Raw genomic sequence first — 24,904 nt, 5'->3', positions numbered from 1 at the left:
GTGATCATAATCTCCATACCAAACCCATCAGATCAATAATCAACTGTAGACCCTAAAGGAAACCAATTCAATGAATGCAAGATGAGATGGCCATAAACATCCAGTCACTTAAGTCTGGTTCCATCAAATGGACTGTAGTCGTTGGTTCCTCCTGTTAGCCAAAGACAAACAGTCAAAACATGTCTTGGCCAAGATGAAGGTTAAGACTTAAGAGGATAAAATTTGTTCTATACTATCTTCATTATGAGATTGCTTCCACAAAAGCCATTCAAGAATCAAGATATATTGTAATAAAAGATACAAATAACTCAGTCAAATTTATTTCAGCAAATGAGTACAATTAAGAGGCACAATATTACATGGCCAAATATGGACAAGAAGAAATGAAAGGCTGTACAAGAGCAAATGGTGACCTACACAAGACAATTACAGTTGAGATTATTAAAATTTTGATGACTAAATAAGGAAAGAGAACAGAAAAATGAAACATAACAAGAAGATAACTTATGAGAACATTTCATGTACAAAACTAGCATATGAGAGAAAACAGTAAGACTCAAGCTTTGCTTGCTTTTCCACTTTTGGTCAGATTCTTTTGGTAAGGTCGAGATAAGAAGCAAAATGAAAACCAGGTCCCTTTCTTCTTCTTCAGTGGTTGAGGTTTCACATCTTTTTCTGTAACAAGATCAACCATATACTGAACCACCGCCTGAGGAATGGAGATGAAAATGTTAGTAACTTCCACATTAACAACTAATTTTACTTTCTTTAGTTCTTTCTTGTAAGTTCAGATTGAGCTAATGCCCTCAACAATGGAAAACAAAGTACTCTCCAACTAAGCTATTAACTCAATCCAGAAAGCTAAATGTTTTTAATAAACATTACCTGAGCACCCAGTTTAGTTACTTTTCTTGGTGGCACTTCTAATGGAGTCTCATCAGCATAGAAAACTCTCAACTTCGACAGGAACCTGAAAGATTCTGGTAAAATCCGTATTTGGTTGTTACTTATGTCCAACTCCTCAAGCATCTCAAGATTGCCAATTGACCTTGGCAGGGCTGTCAAGTCTGCAAAATTCCTTCCAACATTCAATTTCACAAGATTGGTTGCAAAGCACAAGTTCTCTGGTATTGACTCAAGTTCATTGAAGCTGACATCAAGTTCCTTCAGCTCAGAAAGATTGCCCATTGTTGTAGGCAACCCTTTGATTCTATTATAGTGCAATGTAAGTATCTCTAAATTCTCAAGCTTTCCAATTGCCTCAGGAAGTGCTTTTAGCCGATTGAAGTCTAATCTCAGCTCCACAAGCGAAGAACATGACCCAATCGTATAAGGAAGTTCCTCGAGCTCATTTGTTTCCACATTCAATCTTTTTAAGCCGGTTAGATTTCCAACTGCATCTGGTAGTATGGTAAACTGGTTTGAACTCAAATCAAGATTGATCAAATTCGTCAGGTTCCCAAAAGAAGCAGGCAGAGATTTTAACCTGTTTCCATGCAAGTCCAGATCAGTCAGATTGATTAGATCTCCAAATGAATCAGGAAGACTTATCAGTTGGTTTGCATGGACATCAAGCTTCATCAAGGCTTTGAGGCTGCCAATGGTGGATGGAAGAGCCATGATTCGATTCTCAGATAAATTTAACTCAGTCACATCATTTAATTTCCCAATTGATGCTGGAAGCCACTCAATCTGATCCATCAACTTCCCTTGTAGGTCAAGAACACCAGTTCCACTTTTAGAGGAGGTCTCGATTAGGCCAGCAACCTTCATTAAGCTTAATTTCTCTGTACCTCCTTCACCTGCAGATGTATCCAAAACGTTTAGATCATAGAAGGAATTTGAACAATCCAAAACCACATGGGAATTAGCTAATTCAATCAGTCAGAACTAATTCATCAAGGAGATATTGAGCAGCATATATATTATATAGATTAACAGTGAAAATATCTGCAAATTTAACTAACTTCTCCACACATTGAAGTAAAAAAAAGGAGAAAAAATGGATTTGATGTTTAATAGAGACTAAACAGGTATGCAGCTAAAATTGGGATTTTTTTCCTCTTGGATTTATTTAACAGACTAAACAGCGAGATGTAAATCAATCCCCATATGAGAAGAAAAGGAAAAGGGTTTTCTTCTTTGGTAGAATCAAATGTATTTTTCTTTCGGTTTCTTAAAGATCATATGTATCAATTAAATAACATAGCTTTCAATGCATAAGTGGGGTGAAAAAAGGAAGAAGATAAACCAGAGTCTTTAAGAATGGAAAAGAGAACATGATATAACAAGGAGAAAAATCCTATCTGACCTGAAGAGAGCCCGGCCTTTGAGGAATAGCTACGGAATAAACCCTTTGCGACATCTGATTTTGTTTTTGACTCTGCCCCTTCATCCTTCTTTATCTTGATGACACTCTCATCACTAATGGCAACAACATTTTTTCCTTCAATTTTCGAAACTAAGAAAGTCAAATCAGCCTTCTTTTGGTTCTGGGTATCTCCAGAAACCAACTCAGAAGCTCTCTGGATAAGCTGATCAAAGGTTTGAAACTTCTTCTCAAGATCAGTAAGGTAAATAGCTTCTCTCTTTTGTTCATGGCTCTGCAACAAGACCATGGTCTTCTTTGATTCCTGCAACACAGCGAACAGCTCCTCTGGGGCATCTGGGGGCTTATCCTCTTCAGATATTTCATCAAGCCTCATCTGCTCTTCACTATTTACAGTTCTGAGAACAGACATCGCTGCTTCAACCTCATCCAATGTGGGTCTGGGTGGTAGTGACTGGAAGATTCTCATAATCTCATCGACGGTCTCTACGACGGCAGGCGATGGATTCTGTTTGGGTATCACAGCCATGTTTTTTATTCTGTCCAGAGAAAACAGACGTGAACGAGAAGAATTGGGCTTTGAGGTGATGCCGGTGCCAATGAAGGTGGCGGAGGCCAGGATAGAGGATTAGAGGTGGTGGTGGGTGGTAGAGCTGCGAAGGTTGCGTTTAATTTATGAAGAGTTGAAGATACAGAGACAGAGAGAATGTTGTTTTTATTGACAAAACCCGAACCACTTCTCCAAGAAAAAGGAATTATAAAGAAATCATGGACATCAGGACATGGAAGCTTCTTCGCTGTAGAAATATCAAATATCTTTAAATATCTGTCTGCAGACCTCAATGATGCTCGCCCCTGCCGGCCTGGGCCGACCTGATCGGACAGAATGTCTTCAGTTCGGAAGTTCAAAAAAAAAAACAACAAAAATGGAACGAGGATTGGTCAGTGTGATTTTTACTTTCCACGTGTCAATGTTAATATTCGATGATTCCACTAGGTACTTGGGATCTGTAAGGTAGAAAGATCAGGCCCCCACCCCAAATATCCTTATCCTACACTCCCCATTTTCGGCAGAATTCCCCATTGCTGTTAGTTCTTGCCACGTGTTGCGTAAGGTGGTGATGGGTTCAAATTTTTTTAAACAAAAAAAAAAGAAAATTATTTTCGCTTACCATCACATACATAGAACATAGAGATACTATGAGTTATATTTGAGACGCATCATATAACTGTCATGTCATGCTTATCAAAGTCTTTGGGAGAGTTAAAAGCGACAGAGATAGAGTTATTAAGAGCTAAAGGGGGTGTATCTTTTCAAAGGAACGGGGCACCTTATTATGAGCTCTACAAAACGCGTCTTACATCTTTGGCCCATCTGAATCGGAGGTGGTTTTACATCCATATGGACTTTATGTAAGTGAATAGTGTTTATCTAGTTGTGCCCGAAATGTATGGGGTAGTAATTAGTTCTATTGATGTAGTGCCGTGATCCCAAGGAAATTGGAGGTCACAACTTGCTCACGGAGGAGATTGCCTTCCACGTCGCATTGGTCGTCGACCAGACCTTTGCTAGGTCAATGGAGGCAGGTCGCCTCTTACGCCGAGTTGACACATTCCAAGGTGTCCACAGGGTGTCCTACCAAGGTGAGGTCGAGAAAGCCGAGATGGGTGTGAGGTGTCCGAATTGAAGTGCTCTTGAAGTTGATGTCCATCTGGTGCCATGTGTCGTGATATTCACATAGGGCCAAATCACCCCTCATCAATTGCCCCCCACTCCTAAGTTATGTCGATTCAGTGAAAGGAGCAGCTCATTGTCAATCATTGGCCCGAGATGACTCCTCTAATGGGTGTGGAGGCGAAAGGTGTAACTACTAATAAGGGGATTTCTATTCTTGTCTTTTGAGAGTTTTTGTATTTCAAGCCTATGTGCTCTAAATGTTTCCTCTTTATTTACTTTTCTCCAATAGCGATGTACTTTTTTCAATCAATGAAGTCTCCTTTTTTGCATACATTGTGCCCCCCTTGCACCTTTTATTTTCTGTTTTAGAAAATAGGCTAAGGTGTTGTTTGATAAATCAGAAATCTAAAAGTTAAAAAGATATTATTTGGGTTTGAAATATGAAAAGAAACATAGGTGCTTTTCTACTTTTTAGAGGCTTTGAATTAATAAGTTTGTTTGTATTGGATCAACCCTTTAGCATTTGAAATTCATTGATTTTACTATTTTACCCCTAGAACGTATAATTTAGAAATTTTGAGTTCAATTCGCATTATATCATAAATAATAATTTTCAACTTCAAAATAATATTGAAACAATAAAAATTAAAAAGTACTAATTAATAAATAACATGATTAAAATTAAAAAATATTAAAATAATTAATAACTTATAGTTAATAATTTACATAAATTAAAATTAAAATAATTTTTATAAATTAAAGAAATAATTAAAAGATACTAATTTATTAAACTAATTATCCAACTAGAGTTTCTTTTCTTTATTTTTATCCTTAAAAACTTTGATACTAATTCCTTACTGAACTATTTACTGAAAAATGTTTTGCTTTTGTTATAAAACAAAAGTACATTTTAATCACCAGCCTAGTTATCCAATACGAATGAGATTTGCTATAACAATCCCAACTATTCCTTGTAGTAGAGTATGATAAAGAGAAACGACAATGGTGAATCCTAAGTATTCCAATACGGTAGTGGAGATTTGCTAGAACAGTCCCAACTATTCCAATACATATTTGGGTTTGCTATAACAGTTCCAAGTGTAATTCTAAACCCTAACCAGAACAGAGTTCCACGGAGAAGATAAAATACAAGGAAACACGACACACTACAAGCAATAAACAACGGCAATGGAGAAGAAAAACAAGAATGCTGAATGAAACAAAGCAAGAAACAATGATAATAAAGGATGAAGTAGACATACCTACGAGATATTGGATAAAATCGAAGAAGCTATCAATAGCAAATGGAAATTGCAAGAGATTGGATACTAAGAAACTGGAGAAAAAAAAATCAGTAGAAAATGGAAACCCTACGCTTGTGGAAGAAAACATGAAGAAATCAAATCCATATGCAAATTGAAACCAAACCTGTAAGAGAATTTGACGGTGGTGGAGCTTCATTCTCATCCCACTGAAGATGTCGAATGACCTATATTTTCCATTTTATATGAAGGACAAAACAAATCATTCTAAAAATTTTGTGAGGACATTTATGTCTTTCACACAGGTCTGAAAATGTGTTTGATCGCGTTAAGGACCTGGTCTACCTCTTATCAATTAAGATCTAAATTTGGGTTACAAATCTATTAATTAGAGGGCAACCCAAACAAAGGTGGCATTTAAAAAGCAACATGTTTAGACTTTAGAGGTGCCTTAGAGCTGAAGGCGGTTTGGCATCCCTGATGATGCACAATCTAGACGCTCCCTCATGTGTTGTGACTCAGACTTCAATTGGCAACAATCTGGCTGGGTTGAGCTGTGTGGACGAGCTGCGAGCTGGGTATCTGAGTTGAAGTGAGTTGTAAAAAGAGAAGAAGGTGAGAGTGCCCGGGTAGCTTTTACTTAGGAAGGGCACTCTGATGCTTAAGTCAGTGAGTGTGTAGGAGTAATCTCTGAGAATGGTAGGGAGCTTGAGAGTATAGTGTGCATACCTTTCAGAGTGATTCTGGGGTCTTTTTATAGCTATATGAGGTTCAGGTGCCATCAGGCGACATCTCTGAGTTTTCTGCAGAGTTGTTTCTATAGTTTGGGGCATGCTGGACTATTAGTTGCTAGATTTGTGCGATGGTTACAGGTCGCCTACGGGTCTTGTGGCGGTCAACTCGGTGAGCTAGTTTCACGGTTATAGTTACGGCGCTTACGCGAGTGTTGTTCGTAGGACTGTTTCGGGAGAGCTGGTGGGCCGAGCTCGCTCAAGCTTAGTCGCATACCTAATGCTGACTGCCACGTGTCACTTTGGCGAGCTGCTCTACTATGTTGGATGCTGTGGGCCAAGCTTGCTCTAGCTCGTTCGCGTACTTGATGCTGACTGCCACGTGTCACTTTGGTGAGCTACTTTGCTATGTTGGACGTTGTGGGCCGAGCTCGCTCTAGCTTGGCCATGTACCTGATGCTGACTGCCACATGTCACTTTGGCAAGCTGCTTCGCTATGCTGGATGCTGCGTTATCACCAACGTCCATGTGTCGATAATTGTGTGGGGTGATCAAAATTTCCCTCATCAATTGCTCCCACTCTCGAGTCACTGCTTAGTAGACGAAGAGAGTAGAAGCTCTTTAGGGCACTTTGGGTCAGCTTTCTTCGACCGTTGATTCATCTTAATCTTCTCTCGTAGCCGGTTCGGCTTGTTCGGTTTGGCCTGGTTGAGATGCTCCGAACTAATTTTACTGAGCTAGTTCATTGAATTGGTGTTGAGGTGTCATCCGGAAGCTACATGTCGTTGTACGATTCAGAGGACTAAATTACCCCTCATCAATTGCCCCCCACTCTCGAGCCAGCATTAGCTCGGCGAAGAGAGTAACTCTCAGAAAGTGTAATTGGTATAGCTGCTTCATAGGTCGCTTGCATTATTAGTTCGGCGTAGGCATTGTAGATATGGTAGTGTATGATCTTCTATGAGCTACTCACCTACTATCACGTAGCAAGCTGCTTGCCGTTCTATGAGCTTAGCTGCATTTCCAACTTGACTCTATGAAATATCTTCTGCAAAGCTGTTCACCTACTATCACATAGCAAGTTGTTTGTCGTGATATCTTCTATAAAGCTTCTCACCTATAGTATCTTCTGTACAGTTGCTCGCCTACTATCATGTAGCGACATGTTTGTCATTCTATGAGCTGAGCTACGTTCCGTTCTTTTTGTCGAGTCAATCGTGCTCGTAAGTCTAGAAAGGGCATCAACCTCTGTGTTTTATCTCAGAATTTGCTGGAGGTACCAGGAGTCGAAACTGGGGAGGAGTTCTCTAACTTTGGCGAGGTATATTGCCATGGAGGGTTCCCGGGCCTCGTAATCCCCGTTTACCTAATTTGCGATGAGTTGCGTATTACTGCATATGACTATGTGTCTAGCTCCCACTTCTTTTGCTAATGCCAATTCTGCTAGTAGGGCCTTGTATTTAGCCTTATTATTTGATGCTCGGAACTGAAACCGGAGCACATACTCCAGCTTTGTCTCGCAAGGTCTGTATAGCATTAACCCAGCTTCGCTTCCGCCCTGGTTGGATGAGCTGTCTATGTGTAGTATCCAGGGCTCCTTGTCCTAGCTCGCTATCTCGTGAGAAGAAGGTGCCGCGTTGGATGAGGCTTCTGGTTCCAGCTCCATCTGTTTGGGCGATGACGAGCTGAAGGTACACTCGGGAAGGAAATCTGCCAGGACTTACACTTTTATAGCTACATGCAGTTTGAACCGAATATCATATTCACTGAGCTCGATTTCCCATTTGGTGAGTCTTCTCGAGACCTTGGGCTTTAGGAGGACTTGTTTCAGAGGTCGATTGGTTAATACCACAATGGCGTGGGCTTGGAAATAGGGTCTTAGTATCCGGGTGGCTAGCACCAATGCGAAGGTGAGCTTCTCTATGTTGGGGTATTTTTCCACTGTGTCCAGGACCTTGCTAATGTAGTAGACAGGTTACTGTGTCTTATCTACTTCTCTTACTAGGACTGAGCTAACCACCTCGTCACTTGTGAAGATGTGGAGTTTAAGCTCGTCCTCAGTCTCAAGTTTGGTTAACAGTGGAGGCGAACTAAGTTCTCTCTACAACTCGCCAAAGGCGACCTATTGTACAAATGTGTAGTGGCTTGTCATTGAGTCGAGCCCAAAGGTGGCGAGCTGTTGCGCTTACTTCGAGGTGACCTGCTTTTTCTTCGTGGTGAGTTGTTGCACTTGCTCTGAGGTGACCTACTTTTTCATCGTGGAAAGTTGTTGCGCCTACTCTGAGGTGACCTACTTCATTTTGTGATGAGCTATTGCATCTGCTCCAAGGTGACCTGCTTCTTCTTTGTGACGAGCTATTGTGCCTACTCCAAGGTGACCTGCTTTTTCTTTGTGACAAGCTGTTGTGCCTGCTCCAAGGCGACTTGCTTCTTCTTCGTGGTGAGTTGTTGTGCCTACTCTAAGTCTAAGGTGACCTACTTCTCTTTGGCGACTTACTCCTTTGCTTGGTTCTACTTGTACTCACTTCTTCTTCAAGTTGCTTTCTTTTTCTTGTTGTATCAGACTCTATCCCCGCTGCTTCCTTTGCCTTGATGAAGTGGTGTGCTAGGCCAAGGAATTTTTCCATGGTGGCTGGAGGGTGTAGCTCGAGTTCCCATTTCAGTTTGCGATGTTTCACACCCTTCTTTGTGGCTATGAGATGTACAGCGGGATCCATGTCCAAAATCTGTACTCTCCATGTTGAACCTCCTAATATATTCTTTGAGTGTCTCATTCGACTTCTGGACAATGTTGAACAAGTAGGTTGCTGATTTGGAGTCTCTTACTAGTAGCGAATTAATTGACGAAAAGTTTGGCGAACTGGTCCCAGTTCTTGATGTATCCTGGTGTTAGTCTGGAATACCAAAGCCAAGCCTCCTCCTTCAACGTGGTGGAGAATGCAATGCACATGTTGGCGTTGTTAGCTCCATGGAGGAGCATGAGATCTTGGAAGTTGTTTGCATGCTCCATTGAGTTTGTCTTTCCCTTGTAGGACTCCAAAGTTGGAGCTCGGAAGTTCTTTGGACGTGGTGCTTTAAGAATTTCAAGTGCTAGTGGGGCTTCATGTGTCAGGCTAGGCTGTTCTGAGAGGGAGACTGTCCTACTGGTTACTGCACTATTTTCCTCGTGTTGGGCTCTGCTGCTCACGCAGGCAAGCCGTATCTTTCTTCCTGTACGGTGTGTGCACTTCTTGCTCTTCCTCCTAGTGCATTCAATGGAACTGGTAACATTGGTCTCAGTAGGAACCTCAGCTTGGCTCTCTGCTGGGCCTGTTCATTTCAGACGACTAGGTCTGAGACTTGAATCTGACTATGTATCCATGGGCGAGGTGGGTTTTCACTGTTCATGACATTGTTCTAAGGCAGCAACCATCGATTGCTCCTCGGGACCTCCTGGTTGTTGGCTAGCACTTGCTGGCTATTTAAACGATTGTTGTTGGCTATTATGTGGTACCTGCTAGCCATCTCGAGACACAAGGTGATCGGGCACTATAGGATTCCGCTACTGTTGATATTGTTGCCGTTGCTACCACTATTGGAATTGCTACTACTGCCACTATTGGAATTGCTGTTGTTGTTGCTATTGTTGGTGTTGTTGATATTGTTATTGCTATTGATGTTGTTGTTGATGTTGATGTTGCCGTTGATACTACTATTGCTAAGATGAATCTTTTTTTCCATGACTGCATCCGTTCGGACATGTTGTGCACACATGCACCAAGTTGTTGAACTACTGCACATCCACTACTGCGGGAGGTGTCATGGAATCTACAGTTGGAGGCGGGGGTGGGATGTTCACATTTTCTTGCGCATCTGTTGGTGGTAGAGGAACATCAATTTGACCTATTGTGATTGTTGGCACCTGGTCGTTGGCATTATTGATAGAGGGGATCACCATTGAAAGGCTTCTTTGAATGAAATGAGAGAAAAAGATGAATAAAAAGAAACACAAGCTTTTTGCTGCGTTTCCCGTAGTCGGTGCCACTTGATGATGCACAATCTGGATGCTCCCTCGTGTGTTGTGACTCAGACTCCGACTGACAGCAATCTAGTTGGGCTGAGTCGTATGGATGAGCTGCGTGGATGAACTGTGAGCTTGGTATCTGAGTTGAAGCGAGCTGTAAAATGAGAAGAAGGTGAGAGTGCCCAGGTAGCTTTTACCTGGGGAGGGCACTCCGATGCTTAAGTCAGTGAGTGTGTAGGAGTAATCTCTGAGAATGTTAGGGAACTTGAGAGTATCAATGTGCATACCATTCAGAGTGATTCTGGGGTCTTTTTTATAACTATCTGAGGTTCAAGAGCCATCAGGTGACGTCTCTGAGTTTTCTTCGGAGCTGTTTTCGTAGTTTGGGGCGTACTGTTCAAGGTTACGATTACGGCACTTACGCGGGTGTCGTTCATGGGACTGTTTTGGGCGAGTTGGTGGACTGAGCTCGCTCTAACTTGGCTGCATACTTGATGCTGACTGCCACGTATCATTTTGAAGAGCTGCTCTGCTATGCTAGATGTTGTGGGCCGAGCTCGCACTAGCTTGGTTGTGTACCTGATGCGGACTACCACATGTCACTTTGGCGAGCTACTCTTCTATGCTAGACATTGTAGGCCGAGCTCGCTCTAGATCAGCCGTGTACCTGATGCTAACTGCCACATGTCACTTTGGTGAGCTGCTTCGCTATGCTGGACGCTACGTTATCACCAGCATCCACGTGTCAATAATTGTGTGGGGCAACCAAAATGCCCCTCATAAATCCCCATTTTAATTTCTTAGCCAAAGTGCTTATAATGTAAATAGGCTTGACCAGGTCGCCATAGTGGGTGGTCTATGTTTTCTGTACTTAGTGTAATTCTAAACTTTAACAGACGTAGGTTGAAACTTTGGAGTCTTCATAGATAGTACTTATTCAAATTGTCAATGTTCCACACACAGAGTACCTGCCTCCCTCCAAATTCTCGAGCTTGTATGTTCCTTCACTGATCACCCTTAGCACTATATAGGAGCCTTCCCAGCTCAAACCTAGTTTTCCCAAGCTGGGCTTAGATGCCATAACCTTCCGTGGTACTAGGTCATCAACTTGGAATTGATGTCTCTTAATTCAGGCGTTATAGTACCAGGCTACCTGCTATTGGTACGTTACGGTCTGTATATAGGCCAAGTCACAAACCTCCTATACCAGGTCTAGGTTAGTCTGCATCCCATCCTCGTTTGTCCCCTCTTCGTATGCCTTGAATCGCAAGGTCGGTACTTCGATCTCCGTTAGGATGATGACCTTGGTCCCGTACGTTAGGTTGAAGGGGGTCTCGCCTATTGCCGTCTTGATCGTCATCTGATAGGCCCACAGAACACTAGGCAAGTCATGTACCCATAAACCTTTAGCTTGAGAGAGCCGAGCTTTAAGTCCACACAGTATCGCTTTGTTTGTCACTTTGGCCTAATTGTTCGCTTGAGGGTGAGCCATCGAGGTGAAGTTCTATTGGCTTCTCATTTTGGCACACCAGTTTTGTAACTTGATGACTTCGAATTGCTTCTCATTGTCTGAAATCAACAGCCTAGGGAGTCCGAATTGACACGCGATGTTCCTCTAGGAGAAATTTTGGATGTTGCAAGTAGGCTTGTCAACGATACCCAAAAACCTGCAACCCGATCCAATAATCTTGGATTTAGATGAGGTAAATGTCATATCGGATTGGAATCGGATGGCTGAAGTAGAATCTGATTAAAAATCGGGTTGAACTCGGATTCACCCCATCCGATTTGATGAAAATCTGAGTATGATATATTTATAATATAAATATATTTTATATATTTTATATTATACTTTTATACATTAATGGAATAAATAAAATTTCTTAGGGGTAAATGAGGAAATATGTTACTCAAACACCTAGTCGGCCAACCCTAAAATCCTAAACCCTCACTTGATACTTCAATAGTCGACATTTTCTTCTCACTTCTCCTCTCTTGTCGTTGCCTAACTCCCTTGTCATTTGCCAAGTTGTTGCCATTCTCTCCTCTCTCAATTCTCACTCTTTGCAACAACCAAGTTGTCATCGCCGTTCTTTTCTTGCCGTCATCTTCTTTTCTCGCCTAGGTTTTCTTTTTGACCATAGAGCTCTCATGTACCATTTTCTTCTTGACCATAGGTTTTCATTGTTCTGAATAAATTATAGATTAATTCAAAAATTTTGAAATAAAAATTTAAATTTTACATATTACAGAATTGTTTCAAAACTTTTGAGTAAAAATTACTAATTATAGATTTTGTTTTAATGATATTACATTCAGAAATTGTGACCATTCAATTGCTGAAATAGGTAGCTTTAGTTGGAGTCGAATTAAAATCCAAAATCGAAAAATCCAATCAGATTCAAACTAGGATTCCCTACACATAATTTGATCGGATTTTGGATCAGAGTCGGATGCAGCCAACAACATGTCGAATTGAACTCGGATTTAGATGAACCCAATTCGATGACAGGCCTAGTTGCAAGCTGTGATGGATACCAGTGGCTCGACTTTTACCCATTTAGTAAAATAATCCACCGCAACCACTAAGAACCTTCTTTGCCCGGTCACAGGTGGGAAGGGACCGAGTATATCTATCCCCCATTGTGTGAATGGCCACTAGCTAGTTAGGTACCTTAGGTTGGCGGAGGGCTGATGTGGTATGTTAGCGTGTCGCTGACACCTATCACACTTCTGAACTAACTCCACTGTGTTTGCCTTCATTATGGGCCAGTAGTACCCTTATCACAGGGCCTTTTGAGCTAGCGCTCTGCCCCCTAAGCATTCTCCACAAAGACCTTTGTGGGTCTCGCATGTCACTTGGTCATCCTTTGTTAAACGTAAGCAACACAAGTAGGGGAGCATAAACGACCTGTGGTACAACTGTTTGATAACCTTGCATTTTGATGCCTTAAGGGCATCAATTTAGGGGTATTTTCGGCCTTAGAGTAGTTGAAGGGCACCATTTTCCTAGTTAAAATCAATTATGTGACCTCTGAGGGTCTCTATGCAAATTATATAGAAAACTGTAAAGTTTTCATGGCTGAAATGCAGTTTTTGAGAAGCTGGTGTGAACTCCAACTGAGAGAGGGGATGTTTTTGTAAAGAATTGAGAACATGAGGGCGCCTCCTATCTGCTAAACCCAGTTGGCGCCTATCCTACTATATTACCATGCTTCCCTCTCATTAGCAAACACTAGGGAGCCTTTTTAACCTAATCTTTTCCTCCTTAGCTAACCCTAGCCACCCTAGATGTGAAATCTCCATCATCTACTCCTAATCTCCACCATCCATTTTACGGCTCTCCTTTGTAGCTTCTAAACCCTAGGCTGCCACCTATTCTGTTAATCATCACCATTCAGCTCCTCACCATTAAATCTCAGTCACTCCATCCTATATCCCAACCATTCAATCTAGGGAACTACATATTCTTTTGATCTTAACCCTTCAACCCTAGATGTTCTAATCTACAACCTCTATTTCTAGGCACCCAAATCTTAGCCCTACATAATATTAGGTGCCATCTCCTTCCATTTTCAGCCATAGGATCACCCCAAATCATCTTAGTCATCCATTAGAAACCCAAGGGCATCCCAAACTTTGCTAAATCCCAGCTGCAACCCCCCATCTTTTTCCCAATTTCCAGTTGTGTCCACCCTTCTCTATAAAAAGGGTCTTAGGGGCCCTATAGAAGGGGTTGGTCAATTCACCCAAGTAAGAAGGAAGGCTGATCTTGAGAAGTTCAAGGGTAGAGGAAAAGGAGGATGCCCAGGCGAGAGGAGGGGTTCCTGCTTGTAGTTCGCCTAAGCCACTACTGCCACCTCTAGACTTGAATCCCAACCATTTTTTCTTCAGTTTTAGAATTACTTTTTGTTCTTTAATTTCTAGTTCATTTTTCATTCCTGCAAATTTTACTTCTTTTAGATTTAATTTGTACTTTATTTCTTTTCTGCAAATCTGAAATTCAGCCAGGTAAGACGGAAGGCCTAGCTCAAGAAGTTCGAGTGTCGAAGGAGAGATCCAGAGACTACTACATCTGATCGGATTCTTAGACATTTTTATTTCGTTCTTTTTATTTATTTGTTTCTGTTATTTATTTATTTTTATGCACTTGTTATTCTCAGTATTGTTCGAATTTGGTTTTAATGAATTCCATTTTTTTAATTGATTAGTTTTATATTTCTTCAACTCCCCTTGTGTTCTCTCTCTCGGATCTGAGTATGTAATTATTTTTCCCTTGCTTCCCTGTGGATACGACCTGTTTTCATCACTTTACTACGTTAGTAGTTGTTTGAGAATCAGAATAAAATTATAAATGTTTAAACTGGTGTTCCAAAGTGGTTAACGACATGCTTCTGGACACACCACTGCTCGTCGATGATTACATAGCGAGTGGACAATTGCTCTATCCTCCATGCTGCATTGCGATCTACTGGTAGGGTCTTATGGTGCTGATAGTCAATGAGTGGATCTATACAGTTCGGTTTTGCGATCATGATGGGAGTGACATCTTCTACCACTCTTTCTATAATTGGTCGTGGTAGGTCTTCAATGTATACTGTTCTCCTCATGATGCCTATTGCAACATCCAACTCTGAAAGCGCATCGACATTAGTGTTTTCAGACCCTGGAATTTGTTGTATGTACCAAGAGCAGAAGTTAGGCAAGATCTCTTTAACCTTGGCCAAGTAGGCCAACATGGCGGGCTCCTGGGCCTCATACTATTCATTCACCTGGTTCATCACTAGTTCTGAATTGCTGCAAATAATGTGATGCTTCATGTCAGCCTCCTTTGCTAGTGACAGCTCGGCGATAAGCGCCTCATACTTGGTTATGTTGTTCGGTGCTCGGAATGCAACTTGGAGGGCGTACTCCATTTGACCTCACTTGGTTTGTAGAGGATTAGTCTAGCCCCACTTCCTCTTTGATTGGACGTGCCATTCACGTGGAGGATCTAGGGCTCTTCATCCTAGGTCAGGATGAGTGCCACATTGGTCGAACCATCCGAAGTGTAGATAGGCTCATCCTCAGGGGTTGATGTGCTAAATGTACACTCAACGATGAAGTCGGCTAGGACCTGGGCCTTCATCGTTGTGCTCACTGATTGTCCATTTCGTTAGTCTCCTTGACACCTCGGTATTTTGTAGGACTTGCCTTAGAGGTCTATTGGTGAACACGACGATAGTTTGGGCCTAAAAGTAAGGGCACTGTTTGCGAGCTGTTGACATTAGTGAGAAGGCCAATTTCTTATGTTAGGGTATCTAGTCTCAGCAGCGTGCAAGACCTGCTCACATAATAGACAAGTTGCTGCACTTTGTCCACCTCTCAAATTAAGACTGAGCTCACTACCTCGTTAATCGCAGAGAGGTAGAGTGTTAGCTCATTTTCGGGTTTCACCTAATTAGTAGTGGCAAGGAACTTAAGTACCTCTTGATCTCATTTGAAGAAAGAAAGGCACCACCCAACTGACTTAGACATAAACCGATTCAGGGTGGCTATCCGACTTGTTAGCCTCTATACTTTTTTTGTCAAAGTAGGAGGTCGCATATCTAGGATAGCCTATATTTTGTCTGGGTTGGCTTCGATGCCTCGTTGGTTCACTATGTAACCAAGGAACTTGCCCAATGTGACACCGAAGATGCACTTGTTCAGGTTGAGCTTCATGTTATATTTCCTTAGGATGTTAAAAATGCTATTCAGGTTGGCAACTAAAGAGTTTGATAATTGGGTTTTTACTACCATATCATCAATATAAACTTTAATTTTATTACCAATAAGATAAAAATTATTTTATTTACAAGCCATGGGTAGGTCGCCCAGCATTTTTCAAAGCAAAGGGCATAACTTTATAACAGTACAAGCCCATTTTAATTACAAAATCCATCTTCTCCTAGTTGGCTGGATCCATTTGAATCTAGTTGTAGTTGGAATAGGTGTCTATGAAACTTAACAACTTGAAACCTGAGGTCGTGTCTACTAAGTGATCTATCCTAGGGAGCGAGAAGTTATCATTTGGGTAGGATCTATTAAGTCTATGTAGTCGAAACACATGCACCACTCGATGTTGGCATTCTTTACGAGAATTAGGTTTGTGATCTAACTCGGATATTGGACCTTTCCCATGAAGTCTGCTGTGAGGAGCTTTCCAACATCCTCATCTGCCAACCTCCACCACTCGTGGGCGAGATTCATTTTCTTCTATCGGACTAATCTAACTAAAGGGCCAATATTCAACCTATGAGTTATGACAAAGGGGTTTATGCTAGGCATATCTGCAGCCGACCAAGCAAAAATATGTAAATTTTTAATTAAAAATCTTACTAGTTCAGAGTGTAGAGGTTCCTTGAGGTGTATGTCAATTTGCATTGTCTTAGAAGGGTCAGTATCTGAGACTGGCACCATGACAGTGTCTTCCATTGGGCAAGCTCTTTCCTCACTATTCTCTGGGGGTGGCTCTAGGTCGATGTTGACATCTTGCTTTTCTTTGACCTTAGTGCTGCCACATAGCACTTCCGCAATTCCATCTGGTCACCATGCACTATGCCTACGTCATGGTCTGTCGGGAACTTCATTGTCAAGTGGTAGGTCGACACTACGACTTTGAGGGCATGTAGAATAGGTTGGCCTAGAATGGCATTGTATGGCGAGACAATTGCTACCACTAAGAAATCGTGGCTAAAGCAGACTTTGTTGGGTGTCGAGCCCACTATTACCCGCATATTAATACGGCCTAGAGGTCACACAACTTCTCCACTAAATCTGACCAGGGGAATGTCGGTCGGAAGTAGGTCCTTCCTCTCTAGTTCCATATGCTTGAACACATCCAAGAATATAATGTACACCGAGCTATTGGAGTCGACTAGAATATGCTTAACCTCAAAATCGTTTATTACTAATTTGACTATGAGGTGTCATCGTGCAGATGTTGGATCCCACGAGCATCATCCTTGGTGAAATAGATGACTTCTTCAACACAAGGGCACTTTGGTGGGTTCTCTTTTTTGTGCACAAGTTCCTGAATTGAATTCTTGACTATTGAAGTGGTATAGCCTGCAACTATGGACCCGCTCGTGATCATGTTGATGATGCCACGAAGGGGCCGCTCTGTAGGTGGTGGGTCACACATAGGCTCATCTCTCCTTGATAATGGCTCGTCTCTTGGTTGGTTAGCAGGTCGGTCACGATCTTCTTATTTAATGATTTTTTAAGAGTCAGATCAAATCCTCAAACTCGACCTTCAGGTTACGACAATTCTCGGTGTTGTGACCTATGTCCTAGTGGAAATGGCAGTTTTTGTTGGGATTTCAATTGGTTAGGTCTCCCCTCATCCGAGGTGGCCATCTCACGTACTCAGCGGACTTGATTTGCAGCAAAATCTCCCCCCTTTTCACGTTCAGGACTATGTAGTTCCAGTTTTGCATGGAAGGAGTTTGAGAACGTTGGCCTAACAACCTATTGCTCTTGTAGGTTGACCTACTTCTTCTACGGGGCAATTTGCTATGCCTTAGTAACCTGCTCTTCTTCCTACGTTTGCTGCTCCCCTGTTCATCTTCCAACATCTTCCTCTTTTTGATTAGCTCTAATTGGGACCTGAGCGCTTCCTTAGCCTATGTGAACTTGGTGGCTTGGTCAAGGAACTCCTCCATAGTGCTTGGAGGGTTCAACTTCATTTTCTAGTGCAAAATAGGGTGTTGGATGCCGTTAACTGCCACAGTGAGCTAGACGGTGGGGTCAAGGTTGAGGATTTGTAGTCGCTTCAGGTTGAACCGCTTGATGTAGTCCCAAAGCTTTTTGTCGAGGTGCTGGACTACGTTGAGGAGGCTAGTGGTGGACTTCGAACACCGATTTCTTGTCATGAAGTGGGTGGTAAAGAGATCAACAAACTGCCCCAATTCTTGATGGAGCTCGTGACTAGTCTCGAGTACCACATCCAAGTTGTCCCCCAGAAAGTGGTTAAGAATGCCATGCACAAGCTCGCATCGGAGGCTCTGTGAAGTTGCATCAAGGCCTACAAAATGGCAAGGTGGTCAACCGGGTCGGTTATGCCATCATAGGAATGAAGGCTAGGGGCTTTAAAATCCTTGGGTTGTGGGGTGGCAAGGATTTCAGTTGCTAGTGGTGAGGTGCAGGATACGTGTTGTGCTACTGAGGTGGCGATGTGGCTCACCTCTTCTTTCTTTCCATCTTCTACCTTCGCCTCCTCCTAGAGCGGGTTTTCCCTAAGGTGTGGCGTGAACGTCTGCAACACCTTCTCCTGGACCCCTCGGTGGAACTAGTAGTTTCAATCCCCATTGATGTCGTGGTTCAACTTGCCTCCTCATCTGGGACCTAGTTTTGATTGCTGTGAAGGAGAGGTGGATTTGACATTTGGTTTAGGTTTAGGTCGCTAGGATGCTGATTCTGGTTCATGTTCAATGCTGGCATAGGGACTTGGTCGATGACCTGTTGCTGCTGTTGCTATTGATGCATTTTCTATTGGTGCATCCCAACCATTGTTGCGAATTGACCCTCCCACGTTCGCATCTGTAGGTCTATCCTGTGGACATATTGCACCAGCTCATGAAACTGGTGGCCATCAATCCCAACAAGAACTATGGAAGGCACAACTACTGGGAGAGGGGTGTTTATGGCGGGTAGTGGAAGGTTCAAACCTTGTGTGCCAGGGATGCCTGGTAGGTCAATGGGATCGTGAACTGCCTGATTATGACAATTGGAACCTCCGAGTTCAGTACGGGCTGGTCCTGGCCCCTCTGCCAGTACCATCAACGTGCATGTTGTTATTGTTGGTGTGATTGACGGGGTTGTTGTTTGTGGATGCCATTGTGTTGGGACTTAGCAGACAGGTGAGAACTTGGCTTTTGTGTAGTGATTCCCGCAGATGATGCCAATTGATGATATGCAATCTAGTGCTCATTGTTTTCGGATAGCTCAGATGTCGGGTTGATGAGGTCGCCTGGTCAAGTTGCAAAAAGAGAAAGATCAAGGTGTTTGGAAGGCTTTCCCGGTGTGGGCACTCCGATGCTTAAGTTAGTGAAGAGTTGTGAGAGCTAGAAAGCGAGAAAGCTAGAGTGCTTGAGAGCTAAATCGCGTGTACCTTTTCAAAGGAAGGGGACACCTTTATATAGGCTAATAGTCGTGAGCTCCACGAAGCACGTTTGAGATCTTCGGCTTGTCTGGTTCGGAGGTGGCTTCATGCTCGGAGATGGGCTTTGCGTAAGCGGGTAGTGTTTATCCGACTGCGCCCAAAATGTGTGGTGTGGTAGTTAGCTCCGTCGACGTGGTGTCATGATCCCGGGGAAGTCGGAAGTGACAACTTGTTCAAGGAGGAGGTTGCCTTCCACGTTGTATAGGTCGCCTCTTATGCTGAGTTGACACATTCCAAGGCGTTCACTGGGCGTTCTGCTGAGGTGAGGTTGGGAAAACTGAGACTGATGCGAGGTGTCTAAAGTGATCTGAAGTTGATGTCCATATGGTGCCACGTGTCAAGATGTTGATGTAGGGCCAAATCACCCCTCCTCAGATTATTTTGTTGATTCTAAACCGATAGATTGAAAGACCATTTCGTTGATTCTAAAATAACGTATTGTTGCGTATAGAGCCCTGATTGTGTTCGTGAGTTAGATGAAACATTAACACACAATCTATTGATACACCTCCATATGGAGCAAGGGATATATTTACACTTTGAATCATTCTTTTTAGTTTTAGTTTTTTTTTTTTCCAATTTTTTGCATAAGTTTGTTTTTATGTCTTTTTAGGAACATTAATACAATCACAAACTGAACAAAATTACCAAAGTTTTGATGATGCGTGATCCTATGATTAGGTCCATACTATACAAATGACATGTCTCGAGATATGAATTTTGCCATGTCAAATAATGTGGGACTCAATTCTTGATAGGGGGTATAAATGGATTGAATTTGAATTAAATCGGATAATATCTGAATTTGATTTGATATTCCATGGACACTGAAAATTAATGCTTGAATTCGAATTTAATTAAGTAATATTCGAATTTGAATCTGTTCACAAAAGTGAATATCCCATGAATATTAAATTTGATTTGAATTCAACCAACTAATTATTTTAGGTAGATAATAAATATTTTATTTATATAATTTAATTATTGTATATATAAATTATATAAAGTATTTAAATATTTTATATATTATATATAAAAATTGAATAATAAGCCAAATTCAAATATTTATTAAATCGAATCAGGTCATATCCAAATTCAATTCAATTATTTAAACGGTATAAATAAAATATCCAAGTTCAACCAATTATAATATTCAATAATATAAAATCTCAAGTTCAAAATCCGATTTTCAAATACAGACACCACTAAATAGTGATGCAATATCTGCCTATAAACTGTGTAATAGCGACCATTTTTGGCTTCGTTTGTTGTTCGGGAAGTAGAGGCGACCAATCGGGTAAGTTTTACCCACACGCCATACGCGTCGAAAACCATTCATAATAATGCCAGTTTTTTTGGATAAATCTGTCATTTAACACCTTTACCGGGGAATAAAAAATACTGATAAGCGATCAATATTTTCCCATGAAATGATCAAATGAGGAGGTGAATAACCTGTGGTGCAATCCAACCTGGCCATTTTCCCATGAAAGATAAAGCCCCAAATGACCCTACGCCAACTTTTGAGGAGAATCCATCCAGTTTGTTAATTGTTAGCCACGTGTCTTACAACAATTTCTGTCTGCCGAGATCTTACAAAATAAGTGAGCTAAAGCTTTAAGTGACGTGTAACGTCCAATTAGTGTCCAATTTGAACAGGCTTTATTGGCAATTCTGCCGTTAGGATATGAATTTAGCCGCTACGTCAAGATGACGCCATGGCTATTGTTGGATTTTGCTATGAATTGAAGTGGGACACGTGGCTAGTATTATTAATTAATTTGACCAGGGTTTAATTTTCTCTGCTACCTTGCAGAATTAATTGGTCTTGTGTTCAATTCAAAATAATGTCACTGGATAAGGGGATACATACACTTCATATTGGTCACAGGGGGCAGTTGTGATCTCTCCATTTTCCATTGCACGGAGAGATGATCTGATAATCATGTATCGTCAACGTGAGTAATTAGTTTTCTTGTCCATGTCAGTTGCCTCGTAGGCTGCCCAATAAGCAAATAAGCTTCTTGTGCCCTGCCATCTCATCTGCCATTTGTGAATTAAGTTGAGTCAGAGAAACCGTAGACGCTCTGACCTGCTCTGACGCACTGATCCATTTGGTGGGTCTCACCTCTCACCTCGATTCTTTTGGCGTAGGGATTGTCATATCAAGGTTTTAAAAATCGGATCAGATATGTAATCGTTGCGGGGATCGGTTCCTGTGTTCCGTCCAATATGAACAGACGGTTTATTCTGACTTAAAAAAATAAAAAAAATTAAAAATAAATTAATTAATTAAAATAAAAAACAGTAAAAAAATATATTATTCGGTAGATGGTTTAATAGTTTGGCCACCTGTATCAGCTGATTACTGATCAAATCAACGATTTTTTAACTAAAAAGTGACTTTAGGATGAAATGAAACCAATTATCTAATTAATTCTTAGATCAACTGGTTCGACCATCCGATCCGATTTGATTTTCAAAACCATGTTTCATGTTACGATCGAGCCTCAGAAGAAAATAATATTTAACTTGAATGATGGGGAAGACCGAAGACCGAAACAATATAAAATGGGAATTAGCATTTAGAGATGTACGTGGTGGATCGTGGATGCTTATCTCCAGCCATTGGCCCAGAAAGTAGAACAGGCTGAACAGCATTGACCCAGAAAACGAGTAATCAATCTCTTGAAGACTTTTTTTTTTTTTTTTTTTCAGTTGATGGGTTGGGAGACTTGCATACAAATATAATAATGGTTGTATGTGGTGTGTGCTTGTGTGTTGAGACACAGAGACAGATCACAACATTAAATGCACTCCTCTTAAGATGAATCAGTAGGTCTGGATCATGGCCAATTTGATTATTTATTTTGGAGAAAATTAGAAGAGGGATGATGCGTTCCAGTCCATAGCCCATAGATTTTTGCTGCATTATATACAGCAAGCAAATCTCACCAGACATGAATGCACATTTGTTGGACCATAAAGTATATTTGTTTTACTATATATGTTTAAGACATACTTTATCATATCTTAGTTGAAGGACAAAAATTGTGCATTATTTAATACTTAGGCAACCATATTTCTTAAGCTGAATTTCCTCATGAAAATTTCTCAGAAATCTAGTTCAGTTATTGAGAAAATGTTGCAATGTTTTTTAAGGAGGGGTTTGACTGTGATGCCAGAAAATATATGATATCGGAAAAACGTATCAGCAATCAACCGGCATCATCAAAGTGGCAATCAATTTGATGGGTTTTGATTGATCAAAGTTTTTTTAATATCATGCAATGTTTTTGAATCATGATTGACCTAGACGGTCAGACCATTTGGCTTGGAAATCTGTTTCTGGTCCAAAAAACAATTGACTTGGTAAAAAAATCGCTAATCTGAGCAGTCGAATCATCAACCCGTTAACCTCAAACAATGGTTCATGATTAATAAGGAAGTAGAAATGATCTCAGATCTGAGACTACTGGGATCCCGAGAGAGAGAGAGAGATCAAATCTGAGATCTCATAACTGAGGTTTCAGTTCTCAGATCTGATATCAGAGACAGATACGAAGGTTGCCCCAAGCCACTGCGTTTCTGTTGCCGCCATCTCCTCCTTCTTCTTCCTTCCTTCCCTCCATCCCTTTCTTTTCTTTTTCCTCTCATTCCTTTCTTTCTTTCTTTCTTTCTAACTTTCGTCTTTCTCTTAGTCGACAACCACTTTCTTTTCCCTCATAAAGGAGTACAAGGAATGAAACCCTAACCCTAATATTCAAATCTCATCAAACTGCCTGAACCACTCAACCCGGACTGTTGAACTGCTGACTTGGAAAATGGTGGCTGATGAGGGCAGATTTGGCCCTCAAGTGAAATTGTGACACGTGGCACCTCGTGACAACTAGGAAAACACCCAGCCAACAAACTTACAAAGTTGGTGACCCACTCGGGCACTAGTTTGGCCGGCCTGGTGCAACCTGCGCGCGGCCTGACGCGTGCCTGCGCGACCTGCGCGGCGTGCGCACGACCTGCGCGAACTACGCGTGGCCTAGCGCGCGGCCTGCGTGACCTGGCCGACCTGGACCAGCCTAGCTCATGATCCGGCCAAGGCGCCCACCGACAAACCTGGCCTAGACATTGACCCGCTGACTGACACAGGCGCCAGCTTGACGACCTGATCTAGACACTGACCCGCCGACTGACACAGGCGCCAGCTTGACGACCTGATCTAGACACTGACCCGCTGACTGACACAGGCGCCGACCTGACGACCTGGCCTAGACATTGACCCGCTGACTGACGCAGGCACCCCTTTGACAACCCGGCCCAGGCGCCGACCTGGCCGCCTGACACAAGCGCTAGCCTGACGACCTCGAGGAGTTCACCACCGTACCCCGAATCTGACAGGATGCGACGAGTCTTACCGTTTGGAGGCTTTTCACCCACCTAACCCGCGAGGACTCCGGTATATAAAGACCTCACCCCCCAAAGGGGAGGGGGAGGAAAAAAGAAAGGGAAGTAGCCCTGCTCTCTAGCTCTCTCATATTATCTTCAAAGCTCTCTACAATAAGAGTGCTAATTTAAGCATCGGAGAGCCCCCACCGGGAAAATACCCATGGGACCTCTGATTCAGTTCTCGCAGGTCCTTCAGCTCCCGCCACCTACAAGGAGGAGGAAGAGATGGAGTTCTCGGAGGTCCCTTAGCTTCCGCCACCTACAAGGAGGAAAAGATGGAGTTCTCGGAGGTCCCTCAGCTCCCGCCACCTACAAGGAGGAGGAAAAGATGGAGTTCTCAGAGGTCCCTTAGCTCCCGCCACCTACAAAGAGGAGGAAAAGATGGAGTTCTCGCAGGTCTCTCAGCTCCCGCCACCTACAAAGAGGAGGAAAAGATGAAGTTCTCGCAGGTCCCTCATCTCCCGCAGCCTACAAAGGAAAGAAGACCACCTCATGCTGAGGGCAGTCGGATTGCGCCGCACCAGGGAGCTCCAACATTCTCTAAGGCATCGGCCGCCTAGAAAGGAGTTCGCCAGGCAGTTCGCCACCAGGGAATTTGCCACCAGGCAGTTCACCACCAAGGCAATTCGCCCCCAGGCAGTTCGCCACCAGGGAGTTCGCCACCAGGCAGTTCGCCCCCAGGCAGTTCGCCCCCAGGCAGTTCACCACCAGGGAGTTTGCCACAAGGCAGTTCGTCCCCAGGCAGTTCGCCACCAAGGTAGTTCGCCCCCAGGCAGTTCGCCACCAAGGCAGTTCGCCCCCAGGAAATTCGCCACCAGGGAGTTCGCCACCAGGCAGTTCGCCCCCAGGCAATTCGCCACCAGGGAGTTTGCCACCATGCAGTTCGCCCCCAGGCAGTTCGCCCCCAGGCAGTTTGCCACCAGGGAGTTCGCCACCAGGGAGTTCCCCCCAGGCAGTTCGCCACCAAGGCAGTTCGCCACCAAGCAGTTCGTCACCAAGCAGTTATCCCCCAGGGAGTTCGCCACCAAGTAGCTCGTCACTAAGGCACGCCACCACCGGGTCGAATAACGAGGTACTTTGCCAAAAAAATTTACATCACAAAACATTGGTATGTGGCCGAAAACGGTTGCATCAGTGGCCACATCGGTTCCATTTCTAAGCCGTTTTTTAAAACCTTGGTATCATGTCTTTTAGACATCATAGATTTTTCCATCATAGAATAGAGTTTGTTGGTGTGAACCTTTTCTACTTTTTTTTTCTTTGGGGTTTTGTAG

At 42.6% G+C, this 24,904-nt stretch overlaps 1 protein-coding gene across 1 annotated transcript; it reads right to left on the bottom strand.

Moving 5' to 3' along the window:
* Window positions 1–283: 283 nt before the first annotated feature.
* Window positions 284–3,228, bottom strand: LOC148848498 (plant intracellular Ras-group-related LRR protein 5-like). The gene is made up of 3 exons (XM_088948563.1): window positions 2,312–3,228; window positions 886–1,802; window positions 284–709 (listed from the first exon to the last, which is right to left on the bottom strand). Exons 1-3 carry the CDS (start codon window positions 2,856–2,858, stop codon window positions 557–559), a joined length of 1,617 nt encoding a protein of 538 aa, XP_088804689.1. The 5' UTR covers window positions 2,859–3,228; the 3' UTR covers window positions 284–556.
* Between the last annotated feature and the right edge of the window lie 21,676 nt (window positions 3,229–24,904).

This window comes from Nelumbo lutea, chromosome 6 (genome assembly GCF_056320005.1).
Source record: "Nelumbo lutea isolate HS-2025 chromosome 6, American lotus-T2T, whole genome shotgun sequence".
Lineage (NCBI taxonomy): Eukaryota > Viridiplantae > Streptophyta > Magnoliopsida > Proteales > Nelumbonaceae > Nelumbo > Nelumbo lutea.
Note: the sequence above shows the minus strand (reverse complement) of the source record. Positions and strands in the feature narration are given on the sequence as shown.

Excerpts from the sequence above, each read along its gene's own strand:
- LOC148848498 (XM_088948563.1), bottom strand. The coding sequence starts at position 2,858 with ATGGCTGTGATACCCAAACAGAATCCATCGCCTGCCGTCGTAGAGACC. Across the intron at positions 1,803-2,311 it reads AAAGGCCGGGCTCTCTTCAG|GTGAAGGAGGTACAGAGAAA; the intron begins GTCAGATAGGAT and ends ATACATCTGCAG. Across the intron at positions 710-885 it reads TAACTAAACTGGGTGCTCAG|GCGGTGGTTCAGTATATGGT; the intron begins GTAATGTTTATT and ends TCCATTCCTCAG.